Source organism: Oryctolagus cuniculus, chromosome 8 (genome assembly GCF_964237555.1).
Source record: "Oryctolagus cuniculus chromosome 8, mOryCun1.1, whole genome shotgun sequence".
NCBI lineage: Eukaryota > Metazoa > Chordata > Mammalia > Lagomorpha > Leporidae > Oryctolagus > Oryctolagus cuniculus.
This window is the reverse complement of record NC_091439.1, coordinates 62921743-62949147: the sequence shown is the minus strand read 5'-3', so window position 1 is coordinate 62949147 and position 27405 is coordinate 62921743. Positions and strand designations below refer to the sequence as shown.

Genomic DNA, 27405 nt, shown 5'->3' with positions numbered 1-27405 from the left:
AAGAAACTTTGTTTTTAAAAACTGCAGTCCTTGGTGTTTCTCACTCAACTGTGTCTCATAGAACATGGTACATTTGAGGTGAGCAAAGATGACCTAAAGACCCATCTTCATGGGGAAAAAAATCTCCAAAGTCACAAACTGTTCTTCAGTGAGCATTTGGAAAAATATTCACTCTTCCCCAACTAGAAACCAGCTTTTATTTAAAAAAAATAAGTGATGCCTAATGTTTAAGTGTGCCAAATAGTTGGAATCTTTCGTCTATTTAAAATATTCTTACCTGCCACAAATGTGATAATAGTCTCTCGAAATAGCCTAGATAGTCTTCTCCATTTGAATATAGTCATGTTGCTTGACAACAGGAATATGTTCTGAGAGATGCATCATTAGGCAATTTCATCAGTGTTCCTGGATCATGGAGAATATTTACAAAACCCTAGATGGCATTGCCTACTACAAGCCTAAGCTATGTGAGAGCCTATTGCTCTCAGGCTACAAATCTGTACATCAAGTGCTTGCACTGAAAACTGTAGGCTATTGTAACACCATGGTATTTGTGTCTCTTAGTATATCTAAACATAGAAATATTAAGTAAAAATACAGTATGAGAGTTTTTAGAATGGTATACCTGTATAGGGCCCTTACCATAAATGAAACTTGCAGGACTGAAAGTTATTCTGGATGCGTGAGTGAGTGGTGAGTGAATTAGTTATTAGCTGTGTACTAATGTGTACCTCATAGTTGCTGAGCACTTAGGCTACACTAAATTCACAGAAAAAAAAAAAAACATTCTTTCTTCAGTCATAGATTAACCTGAGTCTTCTGTAATGTCTTCACTTTACAAACTTTTAGGTTCTTTTAATTTTCTGCCTCTTTCCAATAACATTTAGCTTTGTATGGTTGTACAAATTTTCATCTTTGTATCCTTATTCTATAAGCTTTTTCCTACTGGTAAAATTTTTAATTTTTTTAAAAAACTTTTAGTTAGAAAGTAAAACACAAACACTTTACCGTAGACCTTCATGGTGTTGGGATCATTGCCTCACTGCCCTCCACTTCCATGTCTTGGCCCATGGCAAGTTGTCAGAGGGTAGTGACACACATGGAGGTCATCTGTGATCACAATACCTTCTTCGGAACTCCTCATGGATGACCTGCCAAAGTGCTTCTGAAGGAAGTGTCACTCTTTTCAGAACCATGCTGATATTCTCAGTATGTTTCTTTTTTATCATAGATTTGCTTGTTAGCAGATAGTGCACCATGAAATATTCCTCTCCGTTAGTGGAAACCCTTAAGTGTTTTGGGGCCCATGTTTTCAAACTTTATAAGGAACTTGTAAAAGCTTCTGCCAAGCCTTTTCCTGTGATCTTTGAGGGGAGCTGTTCTTGTTCTCTAGAAGTTTCCTTTCTCTTGCCTTCTCCTTAGTGTGCGTTCCTGTTCCAGTCCCTGCAGCTCATTAGTTAATGCTGCAGAAACCACCTCTAGGAGCTCCTCAGTGCCATGCACACCCACACTAAAGTTGCCTGCCCTCTCAACCACAGCTTTGTTGAGGTACCTGCCCCTTCTGTGTCATATCCTCTGTATTCATGAATGAACCTCCTGAGCGTCCTTTTTCAAATTTCATTCTTTTATTTTTAAAGATTTATTTTATTTATTTCAAAGACAGAGTTATAGAGAGAGGTAGAGACAGAAAGAGAGGTCTTCCATCTGCTGGTTCATTCCCCAATTGGCTGCAACAGCCGGAGCTGTGCCAAACCAAAGCCAGGATCCAGGAGCTTCTTCTGGGCCTCCCATGGAGGTGCAGGGGCCCAAGCACCCCTATAGGATGCCAGCACTTCAGCCCAGGGCTTTAACCTGCTGTGCCACAGCACCGGCCCCTGGATTTCAGTCTGCGTACTCCTTGTGACAACACCCCAAACCACAGCAAGGTTCTTGAGCACTCAGATTTTTTAACCCTTCCAGTACGGCTTCCAGGGTCTCAGTGACTTCCTCAGTTGCAGCAAGATCTCAAGCAAAGGTCCTCCTCCAAGAACAGGCCTTAAGAGCTCCTATAACATGCTGGATCAAAGAGGTAGTGTTTGAAGAAGGGAAAACCACTTCGACATTGAGATAAAGATCGCCAATAGAGGGAAGAATATGCAGGAGGATTAGCAACAATAAGCAGAATCTTGAAAGGTATGTTATTCTCCAAGCAACGCTTCTCCATTTTGCTGGCACACCGACTCAGGAGGGCCTATTAGAAGAGGACCTGGGCTCTCCATGTCTTCTTATTGCTCCTGTGTTGCACTGGCAGTGTGTGCTCATTGATATGCTTGAAAGTCCTCAGATTCCCTTGTTAAATCACAAAGGGTTTCAGCCAGCATTGTAACCAAGTAAGGCTGTTATCCTGTCCCTTAAAAGTTTTGAAATCTAGCATTGACTTGGCCTCCTTGTAGATGAAAATCCTTCCAGGCACCCATTTCCAGAATAGAGTTTTTATCTAGATTTGCAGATTGGTGCCAGCAAATAATTTTCCTTTACAGCCAGCTTCTCTAGAGTTTCCAAAAATTCTCCTGCTGCCTTCCCATCAGCGCTCAGAGACTTACCACTCACTTTCACATTATGCAATGAGCAAAGATCCTTGAATTTTTTTTACCACTCAGAGCTAATCAGAAATTCAACATTGTAATTGGATCCAGCCTTTTATGTCTGCATAATGAGTAAGCCTTTTGTTTTGGCAGTGATCATCGTGGTGCTAAGGGATAGACTTCTGTGTGTGATCTTTATCCAGATTATTAGAAGAGTCGCTAAACCTGATATAGGCCCTACTCAAAATTTTGTTGAGCTCCCTGTCTTCAGTGGAGCAAATCCTGTAATAGTTTCCATGACTTTGTCCTTCAAGATTATAATAATGGTGGAATGGGACACTCCTGACTGGCAAACCACTACCACCCACCTTCTTGAGTAACACAGACAGCCCAAAGAGACCCAGTGAGAAGACAGTCAAGGAGATTGATACCCTATTCTTGGTCTCCTCTCTTCCTCCAATCTCTTGTTATAGTTTCCCATTTGCTTAAACCCATTGACGTCCATGGAGGTCAGTCTGCTGTGGCCAAAAGAAAGATACAGAAGGGTAGAGACTGGATCTCCATCCTGTGCTATTGAAGGCCAGTGACATGCAGAAATACTCATCACCCCCAAGTGACATCACTTTGGATACACTCCCTATCCTACTACTTGTCAATTCACTGCTTTGCTATCCCAGATTCACTCTTCAATACAAGCTCTGCAATAATGGGCAGGATTTATTTAAGCCTCCATCCTTTCCAGTATGCATCACGTTGAGCTTTCAAAGTGGAGGGATTGAGGGGGCAGTGCAAGAGGAAGGGGCTCTCCTGTTGTTCACAGCTACTATGTGGGGTTGGCAGTGTGAGTCTAAGGACTTGGCCCGTGCTCTTCCCCAGTCACACACCCAGAGCTTGTGGCCCTGCTACAACTTCCCAGCCAGACCTGGCGTCTGAATGCTGACAGAGCAACACCCTCCCCCTGCCCAGCCTTAGAAGTAAGAAATTATTGGGGCCGACGCCTTGGCTCACTTGGTTAAATGTCTGCCTGCGGTGCCAGCATCCCATATGGGCGCAGGTACTAGTCCCAGTTGCTCCTCTTCCAGTCCAGCTCTCTGCTGTGGCCCGGGAGTGCAGTGGAGGATGGCCCGAGTGCTTGGGCCCTGCACCCCATGGAAGACCAGGAGGAGGCACCTGGCTCCTGACTTCAGACCAATGTAGCAATGGCCATAGTGGCCATTTGGGGGGGTCAACCAACAGAAGGAAGACCTTTCTCTCTGTCTCTCTCTCTCACTGTCTATAACTCTACCTGTCAAATAAATTTTTTAAAAAATTTTTTAAAAAAGTAAGAAATTCTTAGACTGAAAATGAAGAAGGGAGCTCCAAGTGTGAATAAATTAGTTTCTTAGGACAACATACATAGGAAAATCCAGACCAAGGTGGACAGATAATCTGGCCATGGCTATATCAAGACTTTACATACATAGGGCAGCAGAAAAGCCAAAAATTTTTACATTTACATATGCAGAGTTGGGTCACAATATTCTTTTACTATTACGTAGGCAATAGCCCCTCGGGCATCCTGCTCAATTGTATCAGAAAGACTTACAATAGCATTTAAACTGTATGGCTGGAGTCAGGTGCCAGGGAGTCAGCATCCTTCTGAGAAAGGGCAAAATGGAAGGGCAAGACTCAGGATGACATTACTGTGGCTTGCTGTCATACGCTTCGTATTAAACACAGAGTCCATTTCACAGGGTTGTTGTGAGCACTAATCTTTAAAGTGCATATATAATCAGTGCATTAATATGCAGTTCTTACACGGTGAATCAAAAACAACCTCTGTTTTACTCTTCACTAGCTTTCTAAGCCTTCTTGGGGGATAGGCACTGGATAGCTCTTCTCCCAAACCCGGATGAAATTTTCATTGGTAAAAGACAGATCCAGGACTCTGAGGGAACATAAAATCATACCATCGCAGCCTGAAGTTATTTATCCAAAGTGTTCAGTCCAGTTACCTGTCTTTTACCTTCCTTACTCCTCCTGACTGCTAACTATGGCTCCTGGCCCCTCTGCGGTTAAGTGCTTAGGTGCATTAGAGAAAAGAGGGGATATAAAACTTCTTCCTCGATAGATGCAGTCAACACAGGGCTTGCTGCTGTGTAACTGACAGGGACCTACGGCTCACCTTGCTCTTGCAGGCACTCTCAGGATTCTTCACAGGGCCTCTTCCCCCAGGATGGATTCTGGTTCTCCCATTGCCCCACATGACTTAGTTCTTGGTTTTTCAAAAGTCTGCTCAAAACTACTTTCTCTCTGCTCTCAATATGGAAACCTTCTTACACACGATTTTAAATTGTTCCTCTAATTGGCTCACAATAGACCAAGATTATTCATTTGTTCTTTTTCTCAACAAATCCTAGGATGGAGATCAAGCTGAAAGCAGCAACAACTCTCCACACTTCGCCTCCAAAGCCACTTGCTAACCCTCCTCAGAGCCTCTGCAATTCTTGGAAGTCAGACACCACCCACTGTGTCAGTGCGAACTCAATGGGTCCCACCGTGGTGGAGCTTGCCACAAAATGTAGAACAAAATGAGTCCCATAAACTTTCTCAGCTTTTAGAAAAAGGGAAGCATTTCCAATCTGAATTCTTCCTGAGAGATTTTCCCCTATAATTCACAGCATTTCATCTTGTTTTTCTTTCCCATGACCCTGATCAAACATCCCTTTGGTGACCACACACATGGTCATCAAGTAAATGCTTGCTACCTCACTGGGGTCTGACCACAAATTAGTCTATACAGTTGTGCGGATAACATGTACAACCACAGCATAATAATTAAGTCATTATATAAAGTTCAAAATAGGCAAGCCCTACCCACTTACATCCAAAGAAAATGAAGTTGTGATTTGGTAAGTAGCCTACTTTATCATCTACAAAATTAAAAAGTTATCTGAAAAGATTAATTTTTAAAAACCAGATAAGTTCACAATTGATCATAATGAAAGTTCTAAGAGTCAAAGGGAGCACATAAACAAGTCTAGTACCTGCTAATACTAATAGATAGAATAAATAAAGGGGAGAGTGATCCAACATGGGAAGCGAGATACTCAGCAGACTCATAGAATGGCGGATGTCCTAAACAGCACTCTGGCCTCAGAATCAGCCCTAAAGGCATTCCAATCTGGCTGAAAAGCCCATGAGAGTATTTCAGGCATGGAAAGCCAAGACACTCTGGCAAAAAAAAAAAAAAAAAAAAAAACTAAATGAAAGATCTCTGTGAGTGAGATCCCAGTGGAAAGAACAGGTCTTCAAAGAAGGAGGTAGCTTTCTCTGAAGGGAGGAGAGAACCTCCACTTTGACTATGACCTTGTCTGAGCAAGATAAGAGTCGGAGAACTCAAGGGGCTTCCATAGCCTTGGAAACTCATGACTGGTGCATAGGGAGATTACTGATGCCATAAACAGGAGTGTCAATTTCTAAAGTCAACAACAGGAGTCACTGTGCACTTACTCCTCATGTAGGATCTCTGTCCTTAATGTGCTGTACATTGAGACTTAATGCTATAACGAGTACTCAAACAGTATATTTCACTTTGTGTTTCTATGGGGGTGCAAACTGTTGAAATCTTTACTTAATGTATACTAAACTGATCTTCTGTAAAAAAAAAAAAAAAAGAAGAAGAAGAAGAAGAAGAAATTATCAATTCCCAACTTGACTCTCACTGGGATTAAACATGACAATAGTTCTCATCTGATTTCATCATCATTTAAAAAATCATCTATTATTTTTCACTTTATGTTTCTGTGTGGTAGCAAACTGTTGAAATCTTTACTTAATGTATGCTAAACTGATCTTCTGTATATAAAGAGAATCGAAAATGAATCTTGATGTGAATGGAAGGGGAGAGGGAGTGGGAGAGGGGAGGGTTGCGGGTGGGAGGGACGTTATGGGGGGAAGCCATTGTAATCCATAAGCCGTACTTTGGAAATTTATATTCATTAAATAAAAGTTAAAAAAAAACCAGATAAGATACCATTTCAGATCAAATTTTGGCTATATTGAGTGGTTATATGAATCCAGAGAGGAAAAATAATTTTTAAAATTAATTTTTGCCAATTTCCTCTAATAATACTTAATTTCAGAGTTTCAGACATGAGTCTGATCATCAGAAAAGTTTTTAAACAGCAAAGTTGAAGTTCACAGAAAAAGTTTTGTTTCTGTGTCCTTAGAGTTCAGACAATTGTGGAGAAAACAAATTTTCTTCAAGGTAAATAAATAGTACTCAGGGCCAAATGAAAGAGAGAGAGACCATAAAGACAAGTACAAGTGTGTAAGAATACTGGTCATCAAGCAAGACAGTGAGCTGGGTCAGTATAATGAGAATTGCGAAGGTGGCAGGGATTGGGCTGAAAGATGTTATGAGATTCTGAGAAGCTGCACTTCCTGATCTGCCTGTGTCAGAACCACCTGCAGCAATCAGCTTCCCAGGGGAAACTGATGCAAAGCCTGTTACATCTGAGACAACCGACTGCTCCTTATCCATTCTTGGCTGCTTCCTAGTAAAATAACCCTGGTTTTACTAGTGACAATGTAGCCAAAATGGTCACCAGTTTCTCTCGCAGGAGGGTGTGCCCAGCTGACTAATCGTGGTCAGTGAAGATAAGTGAGGTTGTTAGATACTACATGTGAAAATGCTCCTAGAAGGAGAATAAAGAGTTGGGTGTGTGTGGGGCCGGCACTGTGGCACAGTGGGTTAATGCCCTGGCCTGAAGTGCCAGCATCCCATATGGGCACTGGTTCAAGACCCGGCTGCTCCATTTCCGATCCAGGTCTCTGCTATGGCCTGGGAAAGCAGTTCAGGATGGCCCAAGTCCTTGGGCCCCTGCATCCATGTGGGAGACCCAGAAGAAGCTCCTGGCTCCTGGCTTCAGATTGGCGCAGCTCTGGCCATTGCAGCCCATTAGGGAGTGAACCATCAGGTGGAAGACCTCTCTCTCTCTGCTTCATCTCTGTGTAACTCTGACTTTAAAATAAATAAATGAAGCTTTCAAAAAAAAAAAAAGAGTTGGGTGGGAACTTTATTTCTTTCCACCCATTACTCCTTTCTGCATGCCAAATTTAGATGTCTAAGGGTGCATCTGTCCCAATCACCTTGGAACATGGAGGCAGGAGTCACACGTTGGGGAAGACAGATCCAAGGAATCCAGGTTCCCAATGTTCACGGTACTGCCAGGCCAGCCTGACACTGCTTTTTTCACCCCTCTTGTCTAGGAAGGAATAGCAGCCTTACCTGTTTCAGGGCTGTTATTCTACACCATCAAATCCCAAACACAGAAACAATGACATTTGCTTAGTCTTGCCAGATCTAACAGGTGCTTTTCATTTTCACACAAGTATCACTACCTCCACAACGCCACCTGGTTGTCAGTGATCACAGTGTGGAAACGTTAAAATACAGGGGAAACTGCGAGATTAGGATTGGTAGAACAGGCAGCTCATATTTGCAGTTTATCCAGCTGCCTTCACTGTCCTGAAATTTTACTGGTAAAGTCACTGACTGAGACAGTACAGAGATTGGCGGCCTCCAAAATAGGAAGCCAAATGGCCTTGAATAAATGGTTTATGTGTATCTAGCACAGAAAGGAAGCTAAGGTAAAAGCAACCTAACAGGTATTACAACCCACAGCTGTGTGGAAGACTAAGTATCAATGAGAAAGCAGCTATACAAACATCAGTGTGAGCATTCCTTTATTAGAAAGTTGAGAAACTCTTGTACGATGATAAACTTTAAATATACAGAGAGAAGTCTGGGGATCACAGGAACCTACTGGTGAAAAGGCAAAACAAGATCTGCAGGGAGAACAGGGAGGGGAGACTGGGCACAGGCCATCGGTTACCAGCTCTCTGGACACACATCTGTGAATTACCTGGTAAACCCATGGTGCACTTTTGGTGGTTCTCCATTAGTTAACTTAAAAATTCTCCTCTCCTGAAGAAATCCTTTTTGATATGGTAATGCTCAATTCAGGAGAGCCTTCCTAAAGATCATGATTACAATAGTATTCCAGGACCTTCATAATTCTAGACTCTCACATCCACTGCACTAAGCAACTGTTACAGAAATGAACCCTGGTAGAATTAGATTTACAAATACAGTATCTTGACTTAGGAGTATGCCAGTGGTATAGCCACACACCTACAAATAATCACTTGTACTAGTGAAGAAAAAATACATATTCTCATAAAAGAAATTAGAAAATCTATTAGAGTCAATTTTATTAAAGTAAGGAGATGTTCCTGGTAGTTTTTGATGACTTACCAATATCAGGTATTTTCTGCTAGGGAAAATGAAATTCAAGTCTGTAGATACCGCTTTATGCACATTGAATCAGTTTTTACTTCTTCATTCTCTCCCTATATTCAAACCCATTCCCTTTGCAGCACAACTTTTTGTAGTACCAACAACCACGTGGCAAAATCTGGCAAAGCCATAGCCTAAAGCTGAACTACCCAGGAGATCCCAGATTAGATCAGCTGCACCCCCAGACCCATGAGCATGAGAGAATGGCCAGTTATTGTGAGCCTTGGTTCTACAAGTGGTCTGCTACAATATATTGTCATAGCAATAGAGGACTGACACAGTAGTCAATTAATGCCAACTATAGGTTGACATTTTTAAGTTTAACAATGCAAAAATGAATGTAACCCAATGTATACTATGCTGAAATCACATTGGTTTGTCATGGTAGCATCTTTAAAGTCTAAAGATAATAGCATATTCAACTGGTACAGGAAACAAATGCCTCAGTAGAAGATATGTTGACTGACAGTTCCAGGGCTCTTGGATAAAGCCATCTAGGAAAAATTTAACCATAGGTTTCCATGTCTTACCTCCTACTTTCTACCATAACCTCCAAAAAGGAGTGCTTTTTTTATTTTATTTTATTTTATTGCCTCATGCCTTATTGCCTCTGTTCTTAAAACTGAGGAAAATGGCTACAAGGTACAAGCATAGAAGGAGTAACAAAAAGTGCCCAGACAATGCTTATGGAACGATCTGCACCAAATGAGAGTTCATTAAGTTATCTCCTTTCAACACAATGTTAGAAGTAGTTTCTTAAGCCAGACATACAATCTATGCTCTAAAAAAGCCAATTTCATTTCTTATATTGAATGTAAAAAGATGAAATAATAAAAATATATTCTGGGGGTGAGCGCTGTGGGGCAGCAGGTTAATTCTCTGGCCTGCAGTGCCGGCATCCCATATGGGCGCCGGTTCAAGACCCAGCTGCTCCACTTCCGATCCAGCTCTCTGCTATGGCCTGGGAAAGCAGTAGAAGATGGCCCAAGTCCTTGGGCCCCTGCACCCACATGGGAGACCCGGAAGAAGCTCCTGCCTCCTGGCTCCTGGCTCCTGGCTTCGGATTGGCACAGTTCCAGCCGTTGCGGCCAATTGGGGAATGAACCAGCAGACGGAAGACCTCTCTCTCTCTCTCTCTCTCTCTCTGCTTCTCCCCTCTCTGTGTAACTCTGACTTTCAAATAAGTAAATAAATCTTTTAAAAAATTTTATAAAAAAATTCTATGTTTATTGATTTTTATAAGCAATTATAAATCTTTACAGTACTTCCTAAATATCTTTAAAATAAACACATCACCAATTTCCTATTTATCTCTCTCCCCATAATACCAGGTACATGGTAGTCACTTAAAACAGATTCCTATTCAATGAACAATAAGAGGCACAGTGGCACAGTACGTGGTTTTAAATGTGTTTACTATTTGTCCAGTTTTTTAAAGTGTCAGTCATAAAGTGAATTATACATTAATGTACATGTTAAACATTCATCAAGTCTACATCACTGCTATGTGAAACATTTTATGGCGTCGAGAAGATGGAATTCCTGAGATCATTGTTGGAGGCTTTATTGCTTCATTTTCCTCGCTGTTGAATTACCTTTCCTTATGTGACTTGGGAGTGTGAATTGGGACTAGAATATTCAATTTTAGACTAATTTTCTATCACCTGCTAAATGAGTAAACAAGCTCTATCTTTATAAAAGGTAGAAAAATAACCATAGTGTACTGAGTTTTCTCCCAAGGACACCATATGGAAAAACTTGAACTCAACACAAAAGAAGCCTTTTCTGAGTAACTCTCAGTCACCTGTAAGGAACGTATGTTTTCTATTTAATCATTCTTTGAAGGACAGTAGACCAGCTGTTGTTTTGCATTTATATTTATATATACTTTCTACTAAATAATTACATTCATCTTTAAAAGTAAATTACTTAAGATTACATTAAATCTCTTTCTCTAAAGCAACATATTTTTCACCTTCACAAAGCATACCCACACTGAAACTGAGCTGTCACCAGCTCTACAGACGGTCCCACCATTTCTAAGGGGTGCAACCATGCCTAAGTCATAAAAAGCTATTCTGGCTTTTCATGGAGTCTGGAAGACTGCAGGCCATAAAAAGTCTAGGCTTGAACTTAGTAGGACTTATAAAACCTTAATGGTTTCCTATTTCATAATATCTTACAATGGCTTTCAAAACAATTCTACAGGTTCCTAACTGAAATACAAAACATTACAAAGGCTGTGCACAATTCATTAAGGCCTTGAATCTCCAATGTCCAGTGTCGGACACCCTCTTCCCCATGTTGAGGTACTTGCTCTTGAAAGTACTAGAACAAATCAAGTGAAAGAAAACACTCTGAAACCATTTGAACCTCTGATCCAACAACTGAATTTTAAAGGTTTATAAAACTTGGCTTCTATATTTCTCTGGGTCTAGGTGTTCATATGATTATAGAACATAAATGTCTTGCTTCATGATGATTTTCTAATATGTGTGAAACAAAGAAAAAATTGGGTACTTGCCAAAAATACCAGGCATTTCAGACAAGAACCAAAAACCTTTTGCAGTGTTTTCAACAATGACTTAAAAACCTTTTTCACAGATCTGAAACCACTAATTAATTTACTTGACCTATAGTGGAAAACAAAATTATTTTTCAACTAAATAGAATCAGCTTAAAAATTCCTCTGGAGATGTTTTTATTTATTAAATGCCTTCAATAACAACACCGTCTTCCGCTTCCTGTTATTCCAACTCAATTTCTCCTGCATACAAAGTAATGAGCAGAATGGCTGTGAATCCAGTTAGCATTCCGGCATTCTGAATCATGAAGAAGGTGAAATCCGTTTTTCTTCCAGTTACCTTTTCTCTCAGCATATCATTCATCTCCGGGAACTAGAAGAAAGAGACATTGTTAGATAGCTGTTGCCACCTTGTGGTAAAAGATAAAACAGCCGTTTATACATTTCTGTGGGGAACATGGTAATTTATTTCAGATGTTTAAATGTTTTCGTATAGAAGGCATAATAGCAACATGAAGCACTTTCAGAATAAAAGTGCTGAAATAATATTCTCAAATCAGTAGGGTGGGATTTGCATCATTTATGGCTCTCTCGCTCTCTCTTCCTCTCTATGCTGCATCTACATCCTGCTTTCAAGACTCCAACACGTCCAGCCTCTTTCCTTCCTCTCAGTGTTCACACCTGCCCTCCCCTCCTCCTGAACCCTTGTCCCTCCAATTTTTCAGTGGACCGAATCCTTCAGGTTTCACCTTGCTTCCCTCCTTCCTGAAACCGTTGCCTCGGCCCCACCTGACTGAGGGCAGTTTCCTTTACCAGCATCTCTTATCATACACACTCTTTTTATTTCATGTTATTTATCATTAGTCATCCATGTGCTTTTTTTGTTTAATTTCTTGTTCCTCTCTTTCTAGACATTTTTGTCCCATGAATACGACTGCACTTATTTTGTTCACTTGAGAGTTCCCAGTGCTTAACAGATTTCTTGGACTGGAACAAAAAATGTATCAACAGTAGCTAATTAAATAAATGTTTAGAAATAACTATACACTTAGTTCATGATTGCTTCAATTTTTTTCCTTCTACTTGTTCTACATTACAAAATCATAAAGTTTTTAAATAAAATATGCATGATCCTAAGATTGAAGATTGTAACAATCTCATTGCAGCGAAAGCAATAAAAACCATAAGTACTTGGTTTTAAATCTACCTTTTTCTAATCAGATAACTTCTCCTGAAAGATGTGGAGATCTGTAAGTGCCGGGTTTTTTAAAACACATTCCAAAATTACTAGCTACACATGCTACAGTTTCTAGCAAAGCAACCCAGGCACCTCCAGCATCCATAATCAATGTGTCTCCCTTAAGAAAATTGCTGCTAGGATAAAACAAGGGAAAACTGTGAAACAATTCTGCAAAATGCAAAACTACAAGTATAGACAGCATCATTAATATTGTTTTAAATTGAACAACTCTAATAGATTCTATTCTTATATCAGAAAATAAGCAGGGGCTGGCGCTGTGGCGTAGTGGGAAAAGCCACCGCCTGCAGCATCGGCATCCCATATGGGCGCTAGTTCAAGTCCCGGCTGTTCCACTTCTGATCCAGCTCTCTGCTATGGCCTGGGAAAGCAGTGGAAGATGGCCCAAGTCCTTGGGACCCTGCACCCACATGAGAGTGCAGACCCAGAGGAAGCTCCCGGCTCCTAGCTTTGGATCGGCACAGCTCGGGCCATTGCAGCCAATTGGGAAGTGAACCAGCAGATGGAAGACCTCACTCTCTCTCTCTGCCTCTGCCTCTCTGTAGCTCTGCCTTTCAAATAAATAAATCTTAAAAAAAAAAAAAGAAAGAAAGAAAGCAACCACCTAGAACAAAGACAGTGTGAGACATTAACTCTGTTTAGAAAAATATAAGCACTGTGGTGGTTCTAAGAGATGAGATACTAGCTCTTACAAGGGTCTGCACAGAAAAATGAACAGAATTAGACAGCTGTAATTTGAAACTAATAAATGAGAAAATTAAATTGTCTATGTTCCAAATGAAAAGGAAATATTTTGATTTTCATACATTAACACATTCTCATTTTCTAAAGATATGCATGATTCAGTTGGAAATGTGCAATATATTCTCTATTATACACATATGCACACTCACATAAGCACATATAAACACCAATACAAATAAAGACCAAGACCCCATATAGGCAAAAAATGTATAACGTATACTAACTCAAAATAAATACTGTCAATTTTTCTTTAATTTTTTTTCTTAATTTGAAAGGCAGAGACAGAGACAAATAATACAGATAGACAGAGAGCTCTTATCTACTGGTTCACTCCCCAAACATCCACAGCAGCTGAGAGAGGGCCAGACTAAAGTCAAGATCCAGGAAACCAATCCAGGTTCCCTACATGGGTGGCAGGGACTCAACTACTTGAACTAAAACACTGCCTCCCGGGGTCTGCGTGAGAAGGGAGCTGGAACTGAGTGGAGCTGGAACTCAAACCCAGGCACTCTGATATGGGATCAGGCATCCCATGCAGCTTTAACCGCTACCCCAATGCCTGCCACTAATGTCAGACTTTAATTTCACCCCTTGTATCAGTTTTAGGCTTTTAATGTTTAGAACTTCAAAATAACAAAAATGATGTTTTACTCTAACATGCTATTCCCCATTCCAAAAGTGGAATCTTCACAAAAGCAAGGCAAGGGGGAGTCCTACTGGGACACAATACAAATAGGAGACAAGGTATATCCACAAGACAAGAGGAGAGCTACAAAAATACCTCTACTTCAGCAAAAACAAAGCCTTTCACCCTCTATCAATAATATCACAGTAGAAAATCAATGAGAAGCCTTTCGAATTACTATTAGTGTAAACTACCCAAGAAGAGTGATGTGTGAAATGTTCGCAATTACAGCTGAAAGGCCTTCCACACTGTAGAAAGCAAGTTGCCCTTGGTCAACTCACAACTCAAAGGCTCATTTCTAAATGTAAAATTGAAACAAAATTAAAAGTTGGCATTTCTTACCATATCTGCCAGAGAAATGTAGAGGAACATGCCTCCAGCAAGTGCAAATATGATATTTGGAGCAAAATTGTTTCCCACCAAAATGCCGAAAGCTAGCCCAACATAGCAGGAACATGCAGAAAGGAAATTGAATAACAAGGCTTGTCGAGTGCTCATCCCGGCATTGAGTAAGATCACAAAGTCCCCTAGAAGAAAAAGAAAATATCAAATGAACAGAGTTTTCCATTTGGGGATGAGAAGAAGATAACTGTCAACGTCCAACAGGGACTTTGACATGTCTCATTCCACTGAAACCAAGCAAACCAACTTTCACTCACCCAACTCATGAGGAAACTCCTCGCACAGGATTGCTATAGACGTGCTGAGCCCCTGCAGGAGAGACACAGTGCAGGAAGCCCCAATCGCCAGGCCATCAATGAAATTGTGCAGCGCATCGCTGAGTGTTATCATCCAGGCAATTGTCCCTATTTCTGACAGTTTGGGCCCCTTCAAACAAGTACATGAACTTGACTCCTTTTTTCCATCCTGAAAAATAGCAGGAAATCCATCAACATGAAAACTAACATTTCCCGAAAGCCTAAAACTCAGAGAAGTCAGATATGGGTTACATCTTAAGAAAGACTCTGTTCCAACAGAAACAGTGGATAGGAAACCCTAATAATATATAATGGAGAAAAGAAAATTTATGCTAGGGAGGCATGAAACCAATCAATTGGCACACCTTGAATAAGCCACTTACAGACCTTTCACAGTAGCTTCCCCTTAAAATAATCCTTTTGGTTTGTAGGAACGAATTCTTACTCCAGCCTTCCTCCAGTGTAACAGGTATTAACCTTAGAATTAGATGTACTTTAAAATCGATATTCAAAGACCAAATGTGAAGTTTTTCCCACGTTTAATTTCAAATGAAAGCATGAAGGCAACAGAAGCATTGATTCTAGCCCACTCTACCCCGCTGTGTGCCAAGCAAGTTGTCACAGTCAGTTTGAGCACAGAGAATGTACTCAAGCATTGATTTATTTTTCAACTACTTACTGAGCTCCCTTCTGTCCCAGCAACTGCACCCGGTGTTTAGGTTATAACGATATGGTCCCTGCCAGCTACAAATTTCAATTGCTAACTTAAACTTCATGAATTATGATTGAAATAGCTTTACACTTTCCATTTTGAAAAGACAACAAAAATAGAAAATACTGCAATGGACTCACTATAGGAATTTAGACCTCCATAAAACTGACAAAACTGTACAAAATGTACTGAAAAATATCAACTAAAGAATTTTTCCAGAAGTTGTAGAGATATGTGATAAACTGCAAACTCATTTCTGCAATTTGTAATTAACTACAGAACATTTCATTCTTAATTTTCCTCCTCTCACTTCTAAGTGGCTAATCAACAGATTTATTGAACATCTGCAATTTGTAAAACACTGTGCTGAATGCTATGGGAAATGCATAGAAATAGAAAACAGCTTCTATCTTCAAGAGGCATACTTTTGGAGAAACAAGACACAAAGTATATGACTGCTTCTTTAAAATGTGTACTAAATATCAAACAGACAGGGGCTTCCTTCAGAGCAATGATCTAAGAGGCTGTTTTATTCCAATATTGTTTCATTGCTCAAAACACTTCAGGGACCAACACTTTCAGAACTGACTTTAGATCTTGCAATACATTTGGACCGGCTCCAGCCATTGCAACCACTTTGGGAGGGAACCAGTACATGGAAGCTCTCTCTCTCTCTCTCTATCTTTCTTTCCCTCTCTCTCTTTCTCTAGCTCACTCACTTTCTCACTTCCCCAGAGCAGGAAGCAATCACTCCTGAAAGAGATCAAAAGAGGCCATGAGAAAAGCCACAAGGAAAGTGAGTAGGGCTATGTGGAACTTCAGATACACTCAGCAAGATGATTTGAATTAAAACCGGGGTTGTCACCTTCCAATTTGCTTTACTGAATCCTATTTCCTAATTTTCTTGAGATGATTCAGGGAAAAGACTACAAGCCCAAGTCTTGGCCACCTGATATCCCATACGGAGCCTCTACACAAAGACCTTTAGCTCTTCAAAAGAAACGAAAGGAAGATATCTGGCAACATTCCCTTACTTCCAAAGTCAGATAGGAAGGACTCTATGTGTTATGCCTCAGGCTAACACTGTGAGCATAGATTCCAAAAAGCTAGAATAAGAGCTATCCTTTTAAATAATTTTGGAACAAACCAAGTAGGTAAATACCAAGAGTTACAATTCACCCAGGAACTAAATCACTGAGCAGCAAGAATAGTTCATTCAAGTTCTCCTAGGTAAATTAGAAAAAATCCTCTCTCCATTTCTTATTTTTGTTTACTGCTATGGTTTGCTTGCTTTCTTGTTGAACTTTTATTCCAAATAAAAGGCTGTGTATATGCTTAGCACTGATGAGACAACTCCAGCTGGCAAAACGACCAGAAATCCAAAAAACCAGAACTGAATCATAGTGTGGCTCTAACAAAAATTGCTGTGGGGGCCAGCGCTGTGGCACAGCAGGTTAAAGCCCTGGCCTGGAGCACCAGCATCCCAAATGGGTGCTGGTTCGAGTCCCTGCTGCTCCACTTCCAATCCAGCTGTCTGCTATGGCCTGGGAAAGCAGTAGAGGATGGCCCAAGTTCTTGGGACCCTGCACCTCCGTGGGAGACCCGGAAGAAGCTCCTGGCTCCTGGCTTTGGATCGGCGCAGCTCCAGCTATTGCAGCCATCTGGGGAGTGAACCAGAGGATGGAACACCTCTCTCTCTGTCTCCACCTCTCTCTGTAACTCTGTCTTTCAAATAAATAAAATAAATCTTAAAAGAAAATAAAAAGAATTGCTGTGGAATCTGCAAAAAAGCTCTCAACACCTCTCTCAGTTATTAACAGAATGAAAGTGACAGCAAAGGGTAGAGTAATCCAGAACTGGAGATCCAGGCACAATGGTTACAAAGTAATGGAGAAACTAGGAAAAACAACTAGGAGGTGAAAACTAAAAAGTCCTGGGAAGTTAAGATGGAGAAAGCAAGTGGAGCCACTGCAGAGTAGTTGAACTTTAAGCCAGGAGGAGGATGGGGGTGGGGCGGGGATGTGAGAGGGGTTAGAGGCAGAGAGGGAAAGGCAAGAGTAGTGTCAGATGGGAGGGGAGGAGAGGAGAGCAGGTTTAAGGAGAAGAGGGAATGATGGGAGGAGGAGGAGGAGGAGGAGGAGCATGAGGAGCATAAGGAGGAATGGAAGGAGGTGGAGAAAACCAGGAAGGAGGGCAAGGAGGAGGAGGCAGAAGATGGGGACAGAGAAAGAAGAGCCTTTGTCACTCTTCAGTAGGACGGGAATCCTATAAGTACAGTGAACCCCTGCAATGAAATACAATGCAGAGAAGCAGAGATGAGGAATACATGTCATTTCCCACAGGTGAAGGTGCCAAACATAGCACTGAGGTTAAAAAAATATATTATAAAGCAACATACCCAGTGGACACCTTTTGGGGAAAAAAAATGTAATTGTAATTCCATGACGGTCTAAGCACAATTATACTTAGAGGAATGCATACAATAAAAGGACCCTATCAGCAAGATAACACTGTGGATGAGCTTTGTGGGGATTGTTCCCCTATTGAGTGGTCTGGGCAATTTTTACACCCACTGAGTATTTTTCTTAAGATTTACAGATTTATTTATTTATTTGACAGGCTGAGTGACAGAATAAGAGTGAAGGGAGACAGAGAGATCTTTTATCCACTGGTTCACTCTTCAAATGGCCACAGAGGCGCTAGGAGACAGGAACTCCATCCAAGTCTCGCATGTTGGTGACAGAGGCCCAATAACTTGGGTCATCATCTGCTGCTTTCCCAGATGCATCACAGAGAGCTGGATCAGAACCCATGACACCACAACACCAGTTCTTCACTATACATTCTTCTTTTATTTGAAAGGCAGAGTTACAGGAGTGAGAGGGAGAGATATCTTGCATTGGCTGCTTCACTCCCCAAATGGTCACAGTGGTCAGAGTTGGCCAGGCTGAAGTCAGGAGCCTGGTACTCCATCCAGGTCTCCCACGTGGGTGCAGGGGCCCAAGTACTTGGGTCATCTCCCACTGTCTTTCCAGGTGCATTAGCGGGGAGCTGGACCAAAAGTAGAGTAGCAGAGACTCAAAGCAGCATTCATATAAGATGCCAATGTTGCAGGTGGCAGCTTAACCTGATGTGCCACAAAACCACACACCCCTTCCCATCTCTTGTCTTTGAATTCTTAGAAAACAAAATAACAAACCATGGGGCCCATGACGGGGGAGGGAGCAGGAAAGGAAAGGCAGTATGGTGTGGTGATGGAGGCAAGGCAAGCACCCACTGGATGAGGCCTGCCCTGAGAGGGAGGCTCAGTCTCAAGGAAGAGCCTCGTTTGTGGCTACAGAGCAGCTTGGACACAGTCAAACCTCGCTGGGCACTGGGGCAGCCATGATGAACACAGCTAAAACTAAAATTGCCTTAGAATATACAAGATAATGATGTATCATGTATGATCCTTGAATTTATTCTAGAATCTATAGATCAATACTACTGGAGAAAAAAGATAGAAAAAAAACAAATATATAAAAGAGCTGTAGAAATATGAGTGGGTAACAGAAATCTGTTAATAATAAAAGAGGAGGTATTTGCCTTAAGGGTTAAAACACTGCTTGGGACACATGCACCCCTTATCAGAGTGTCTGAGTTTGAATACCACCTCCAGCTTCTGTCTCCAGCTTCCTGCTAATGTGCACTCTCTGGGAGGCAGCAGTGATGGAACAGGTCCCTGTCACCCATGTGGGAGACCTGGATTGAGTTATCAGCTCCTGGCTTCAACTGGCCCAGCCCTAGCTGCTTTGAGCATTTTGGAAATGAACCAGCAGGTAGAAGCGCTCGCTCTCTCTCTCTCTCTCTCTCTCGCTCTCCTGCTCTCTCTCTCTCTCTGTTTCTACATATCTCAAATAAATATAAAAATAATGTTTTAAAAAGGAAACAGGGAAAATTCAACAAGAATTCATGAGCTTGGGCATAAATAAGCTCTTTTTAAAGTTTTTATTTATAAAAAGGGAACAAATTCCATGTATTTCATATACATAGTTTTAAGAGTATAATGATCCTCCCACCTTACCCTCCCTCCTTCCCTCCCACCCACCCTTAATTTTTTTTTGTTATTCTTTTAATTTTTACAATGTCACACTTTCATTTTTCTTTATAATCACAAGCTTAACCCTCCATAAATAAAGAATTCAACAAGTAGTAAGTAGGAAACCCACTGTTGAAGAAACATCAATTACTAAAGCTCAAGGAGTATGAGTCAGGAGATGAATTAGCCAGAAAGTAGGACCCACTGAGAAAAATATGAATGCTAAGTGAATAAGTTTCTATGAGTCAGATAGCTCACTGGGTCAAAGAGGAAAGGGAATCTAAAAGATGTGAAGTAATCTCACATACACATAGCATTTCACAGTTCACAAAGCACCTGCAGATGTTAGCTCTTTCATCTTCTCATCTTTACACCACCCTCATGAGTACAACAGGACAGACACTGGCATCCTAATTTTACAGATGTGGAAAATGACGATCCAAGGAGGCATCAGGGTCTACTGCTTAATTATGCACTCAGCATCTATCACAGGGGGCAGGAACTGGGCTAAGGACTGAGGACAGAACTCTCCAGACAACAACTGCCACCTCGTTGGCATTCACAGTCCAGAAAGCAGCATCCAGGAATCAGACTTCAGGGCTGGGTAAGTGACTCCCATCTCTCATTCCAAACAGCTCTCCACGCTTGCTCTGCTCCCTGTGGGCTGTTCTCAATGGGCCACCTCTACCGGCTCCTTGTTCTCCAACTTCCACTTGAGATAAACTACTGGGGAGCCCTGGCAGGAGTCAGGATATTAATTCCTGGGGTATCTCTACGTGGTCCCACCTCAAGCTGTCCATGACACTCAAATGAAGGCCACAGATCCTCTGGAGACAACTCTTTCCCAGATCTTTGTAACGCTGTCCCTTCATATCCTTTGGGACTAGACTTTGGTAGCAACTTTGCCATGCATGATCCTTGTTTGCATTGTGCTCTCTTACACCCTACTCATACCTAATAATTAAATCATCTGAAGATGATCCTAGTTTCTATTGGCTATTTTGACAATTTATTTTCTATTGAATCCTAACTGACATAATCACTGATGCTAGAAGTAGCCATACAATACCTAAATTATATTTTTTATAGATCCAAAGTAGGGGACCAGGCATATATCCTAGAAGTTAAAACACACATTAGGACACCTGTTTTTCACACCGAAGGACCTGGGTTTGACTCCTGCTCCGGCCCCTGACTCTGCCTTTTTGCTGTTGTGTACTCTGAGAGGCAGTGACAATGGCTCATGTGATTGGTCTGAGTTCTCAGCTCCCAGATTTGGCCTCCTGGGCTTTGCAGGCTTTTGAGTGGTAACCCAGAGGATGGCGAGAGTCCCCCTTCCTCCTCCTTTCGTTCCCTACCTTCCCCTTCAATCCTCCTCCCGTCTCTCCTCTCTCCAATAAATAACTAATATATTTTGTTAAGTATGGAGGGAAGAGGACATGAGTTGCCCTTGAGTTGTACTGTATTTCCTAGGGAAGCCCAGAACATGAAAGGACACTGTGAAGCCCAGGCTGTGTTACAAGCTTTTCAGCCAATTGGTTCTTACGACTTAGCAGAACCAATGGAATTGGAAGTGTCTGTGGCAGTCGGAGAGGCTACAAGGAGCCTTGTGGCAAACCCTAATAAAGTAACCTCTGGGCAGAACTCTAGGGTTTGGGGTTAAAACAATGTCCCTCTTTTTCCACTAACTATTCTTTTTTTTTTTTTTTAATCAAAATCAGTTCCTTTCTTGTTCATGGATCCTTGGAGAAGCTTTTCTGCCCATGGGTTGCTAACTGATCATGAGATCATACCCACCACGAACTGAATGCAAACCACAAAATCAGATATTCACACCCGCATTCTGTGTTAAGTTGTACATACAAGAACAGGCCCACATTGCTTTTGAAGACACAAGGAAATTGCAATAGCAATTGATTCAGATTCCCATGGTATCCAATCCTATTGTTTCATCTTATCTCAAATAACAATGATGCTTCATGGGGAATCCCCTATGATCAATCAACTGTGGGGAGATCTGCAAGTATGCCAGAAGACATAGTATGGTCCACTGTAAAATCTTGCTCACAATGATCCTCACCATGATAAAAGGAAATCCTCCCAGTGGGCAGAATGTTGAATGGAATATCTGACTTTCCACTTACTGTTGGAGCAATGGCCTGAAGTATAGAGCTACACTAACTTGGGAATGGATGTTAACAGAGTAAGCTAGTTGGTCAGAAACTTTCAAAAGATAAAACTGGAAAACAGGTGGCAGACATCTGGAAAGAAATACAGTGATAGATCTCCTCTAGGCAGACTATGAAGCTAATTGTATTCCACTAAATCTCACAGGAGACCATCACAGAGGTCAGATTCAATAATGAAAAGTACAAGAAGATTTGGTTGTAAATGTCACCCAGTAACATTCATCAATCATCCCAATGTTGCTTAATGAGCCCACATACCAAGTATCAGGGTAGTAGAAAGGGAGGTTATTTATGGGTTCAGCATTCTCTTCCTCTGCCAAGGGTGATCTAGTTTCCAGCTCTAAAGAAGTCTCAACCTGCCAAAAGCCAAGGCTGGTGTTGAGTCCCCAAGAAGGTATCATTGCCCAACAGTAGCACTGAATCCCCCCCCCCATCATTAGGGGATGGTCTTTGGACTTAGAAGACAGACACATATGAGGATGCCTTCCCTGCCTTCATTACACTCGCAAGCTCCATCGTTCATGGACTCAGAGTATGCCTGATATCTAGCCCAAAGTCTCCTTTAAAACCACCTTCCAAACCATTTTTCAGCAAAGGAAGTGAGACCTCAACCCATGGAATTCATGGATTTTATCACTTACTCTCTCATAGAAGCAAGCCAGCTTAACAGAATTGTGGCATTCCCTGAAGAAGGCTTGGTCAGGATGCAAGCTAAAAAGTAACACCCTAAAAAGTTGCAATTCTTCATGTAAGTTGTAAGTATAAACCTTAAATCAGCAGCTAAATATGGGGGTGCTTTTAAAAGATCATGGAAAAGGGAATTAAAAGATAAGTTTCGGCCGGCGCCGCGGCTCAACAGGCTAATCCTCCGCCTAGCGGTGCTGGCACACCGGGTTCTAGTCCCCATCAGGGCGCCGGATTCTGTACCGGTTGCCTCTCTTCCAGGCCAGCTCTCTGCTGTGGCCCGGGAGTGCAGTGGAGGATGGCCCAAGTGCTTGGGCCCTGCACCCCATGGGAGACCAGGATAAGTACCTGGCTCCTGCCATCGATTCAGCTCGGTGTGCCGGCCGCAGCGCGCTGGCCGCGGCAGCCATTGGAGGGTGAACCAACGGCAAAGGAAGACCTTTCTCTCTGTCTCTCTCTCTCTCTCACTGTCCACTCTGCCTGTCAAAAAAATAAATAAATAAATAAATAAAAGATAAGTTTATTTGGGGTGCAAAAAATGAGATAGTTTCTCATTATATACATTTTCCATGATTTTTTTAAAAATTTTTTTTTTATTTTTTTGACAGGCAGAGTGGACAGTGAGAGAGAGAGACAGAGAGAAAGGTCTTCCTTTGCCGTTGGTTCACCCTCCAATGGCCGCTGTGGCCGGCACACTGTGGCCGGCGCACTGCGCTGATCCGATGGCAGGAGCCAGGTGCTTCTCCTGGTCTCCCATGGGGTGCAGGGCCCAAGGACTTGGGCCATCTTCCACTGCACTCCCTGGCCACAGCAGAGAGCTGGCCTGGAAGAGGGGCAACCAGGACAGAATCTGGTGCCCTGATGGGGACTAGAACCCAGTGTGCTGGCGCCGCAAGGCGGAGGATTAGCCTATTGAGCCGTGGTGCCGGCCTTCCATGAACTTTTTAAAGACTCCTCATATATGGTGCCATTTCTGCTATAGAGTATACACAGTTCGAAGAACACCTATAGATATTCTATAGAGGATTCACACCTCCACCTTATTTTTATATCTAATAACTCACTTGAAAAAGTCTACTTTCCTGCCCCAAGGTCCTGGACTTAGTGGCTTTGAATATCTTAATGTCCAAACAAATAATGCTTCCATCAGGAAATATAGTCATTTTCTAATTCATTGGAAGTACAGATTGACACCTGGGATTGTGAGATTCTGTGTGCCTCCAAACCAATAGGTAAAAGATGAAGTCACTATACTGCTGAGGTTAATGGCAATCAGTAATGCAGGAAATTCATTTAATGCAACTTAATGAAGACAATACTATATGTAGAACTCCGGGAATTCAGTGGGACATCTCTCAGAACTCCCTTCCCAACAGTCCTGGTCAAGAAAGATTTTATATTAGAAACATCAAATAAAAACAAGATCATCAAGGGATCAGACCCTTCAGAAATGAAGACTTGGGTCACCACAAGTGAAAAAAAAAAAAAAAGACCCATGCAATTAATGTGATGCCAGTCAATGAAGTAAACATAGAAAGTACAGTGGAAGAGGCCCCTAAGAAAGTGAGTAGCAGCTATATTTCATGTCCTTAATTGCACCTTGTCCCCCCTCTCCTCTCCCCAGAATAATGGTGGTGGCTAACTTGTTAGTTTCAGGTTGCAACACAACTGATATGACATCAGACCGGGATATGATAGTAGGTTCCCCCTGTGTTGGGAACTTGCATTTTGCACCCACATGAAGAATAAGAGTAGAAGTTGACAGGGGAAAGGAAAATAGAGTATTCCAGATACACTGCATTTCCTCTTCCTAATCCACTTTTTAACGCTTCTTTTCCCAGTTCTCCAGCCCACAGGACTTGTATGAAATCTATCAAAGGTCCCAGAGAGCTCTAGCACACAACTGGAGGGAAGGAAGAACAGGAGAAAGGGAGACTCTTCCCTTGGCTCCTTTGACTTACTTCCTTGACTCTCTTTTTGAGGAGTAACTAAGGCAGGTTCCAGTTAAAGATCACTGCTCTGCCGACAGTGACTTTCCACACAAGACTAGCTCCTTCCAGATTCTAGTAACATCTTCCTTTCCTGTCCTTTGTCCTTTGGATGTGTGAGAATAGCTCCACTGCTACTAACCTCAGGTTACGGCACTGCCCGCCATGGTTCCCCTGCACTACACCCAGAGTTTCACAAACTGTCCCTCCAACTTACTATGAATCCTTATTTGAGAGTTCCATCTCTTTGTAGAAAGGATATGACTGATTCAAATTCTAATGTTCCAGGTTGGCACTGTGGCTTAGCCAACTAAGCTTCTGCCTGTGGCACCAGAATCCCACATGGCCACCAGGTCGTGTCCTGGATGCTCCTCTTCCAATTCAGCTCTCCGCTAATAGTCTGCGAAAGCCATAGAAGCTGTCCCAAGTGCTTGGGCCCCTGCACCCACATAGGAGACCTAGAACAAGCTCCTGGCTCCTGTCTTCAGGTCGAACCAGCTTTGGCCATTACAGTCATTTGGAAAATGAACCAGCGGATGGAATACTTTTCTCTCTGTCTCTCTGTCTGTCTGTCTGTCTGTCTCTCTGTAACTCTACCTCTCAAATAAATAAATAAATAAAATCTTTAAAAAATATTCTAATGCTCACTTCATAACACAACATTTGTAGATTCTATTTACATGAAAATACACTTCAATGGAAAAAGTAACAAAAGGACTAAATAAAGAACTAAAAGCAGTCTCTAAATGTAAAATTTCAATGGGCTTTGCCCATGTAACTATATTTTATCATGATTTCAAGGTTTGTATTTTGTAGCTATTTGCTCCTCAGTTCTTCTCCAAGTCTTGGAAAGTCAATCTCCCCTCACTGTAACCAAAATGAAACTTCAACAAGAAAAGAGACATTAATTTTACCTTTTATTCATACAACCAAATATAATTTAAATGCACTTAAACCTCCAGTCATTTGGTTTCAGAAAAAAAATTCTAAACTATTTCCAAAATTCTTTTGCTAATGAAAATAACCAATAGCAAGAAAATAACAATTTCCAGAAACCTCAAAAATTGTTTCCTTTCTCTCCACCCCTTCTGTGGGATGTGAATAAAACCGTCTTGGTCATTAGGGGTTGAAATAATTGTCTTTACTTTTCAATTTGAGACCATAGCATTTTTCTACCTTAAAAAAATAATTTAGGAGAAACATGAAGGGTTTTGAAGAAATCTGCTACTATATTGTCAGTGGAATTAAAAGTATATACTAATGAAACATTAAACATTTACAGTTATCCAAATAAGCTATAAACACCATTCTAAAAGGTCACCTACTGTTGCTACAGACAAGGATGACATTAATGCTCTGGTGTATTTGGGAAACAGAATATAATTTCTTATTAAAAAATCTGTATAATGTACTCCACCACACACCACCCTCATTGTTTCTGAAAAGTCTTAAAGGGAGTCAGGAGCATCAGGAAATAGGTTAAGTTTACTGTAAATTGGAAAAGCAGTTGCTGCCATACTAAAAAAGCAGTGTTCCCAAAATACAGTAATATCTATGTAGCTCAGCATCAAGACCGCCAGAATAATTCAGATGAGGAAACTGGCATGGGGTGGGGTGCCATGGAGAAGCCAACCCCATTCAGCAGATGCCAGTTGTAGACTTCCCATTTGATGTCAAATATGTCAGAGAGAACTGAAGATCCTAATGTTCCACAAATGATTGATCGGCCCTAGACAAGCAGAGAAAATACAGAAACACTAGCTTCTGAGAGCAGGAAGCTTGGGGAAAGTGCTAAGAATCAGAGAATGACAGATAAAAGGAGGCAGGACAGGCACAGGTAAAGCAGCCACACCATCAGAACAGGCAAGGAGGGCCAGCACAGGGCCCTGGGAAAGAGGCAAGTTGCTGGCAAACAGGCGACAAGAGCAACACACAGACAGAAAGAGGGAGCCACTCTCTGTGAGGGGCAGCCAGAGCCCTAGCCCACAATGCAGCAGTTTAGAGAAACAAAAGCCATATCTACTCTGTATGTGGAAAGCAGAAGCCACACAGAGCACCAGCACTTCAGTCCCTCTTAATGTCACTGTGTCACTCTGAAGGTTTGCTGACCCATTTAATAAAAGAAGTTTTACAGGGGAGAACTGGGCATGAAAGATACAGGATACATTGCTAGGCAGAGAGGAGTAACAATGATTACAGTAGGAATGATGTGGCCTCACATAGCAGTCTTGTTCACTACATCCCTAGCACGATTCTCATACCCAGTGACCCTAGTACAGTTCTCCGTGTCTTATGTAGATTAAGTCATCAGATCTGCACAACAACCCTGTGTGGTTATTATTTCCATTTTACATATGAGGAACAGAGAGCTTAAAGAACTCCAGCAAAGTCACACCTCCAAAGTCTTGATTTGAACTGCATTCCCAACAACCCAGGATCTCTGGGAGATGAGGGATTGTCTTTTCTGTTTTGTTTGCTCCTCTTCACCCACCATCTAGCACTGTAGGCACCCCCATGAGTACTCATTGACTGAATGAAGGTGCACAACAATAAAAGTACATCTCCTCTCATGACATGTTCACATTGTCATGGTTCCATGTTCACATTGTCTTGGTTCCATGTTCATTGTCACCAAAGTAGCTATTCTAATCTTTACCAGGAGCAAATATATAGACATTTACACAAAATCTGGAAAGGGTGTGCATAAAATAATGTTCAATCGTTAATTCCAAATTAACTCCTCTATGTAAAACAAAATAGAGAAAGTGCAGAGGTGTTTTAAGTGCTGTTTGTTGTTTGCTTGCCCATTCTCAGTGGCTGAGTTGTGCAGTTGGATCAGAAGCTCCCAGAGAAATAGGGGCTTTATTTTTTCCATTTCAGCCCAGTGTTTCATAGTTCGTGGATATTCAGTCAGTGCTTCTTTTTACTAAGTGAAGGA

The 27405-nt window shown here is 41.6% G+C and overlaps 1 protein-coding gene across 6 annotated transcripts in view; it reads right to left on the bottom strand.

Moving 5' to 3' along the window:
* Positions 1 to 10305: 10305 nt before the first annotated feature.
* SLC39A8 (solute carrier family 39 member 8) overlaps positions 10306 to 27405 on the bottom strand; it is an 83879-nt gene continuing 66779 nt past the window's right edge. For all 6 annotated transcript variants that reach the window (XM_008267559.4, XM_008267564.4, XM_008267560.4 and 3 more), the window contains 3 exons: positions 14778 to 14985; positions 14461 to 14645; positions 10306 to 11804 (listed from right to left, as the gene is read on the bottom strand). In XM_008267559.4, the coding sequence (XP_008265781.1) occupies positions 11655 to 11804; positions 14461 to 14645; positions 14778 to 14985 (543 nt within the window). In that variant the 3' untranslated portion in view covers positions 10306 to 11654. The remainder of the gene's footprint in view (positions 11805 to 14460; positions 14646 to 14777; positions 14986 to 27405) is intronic.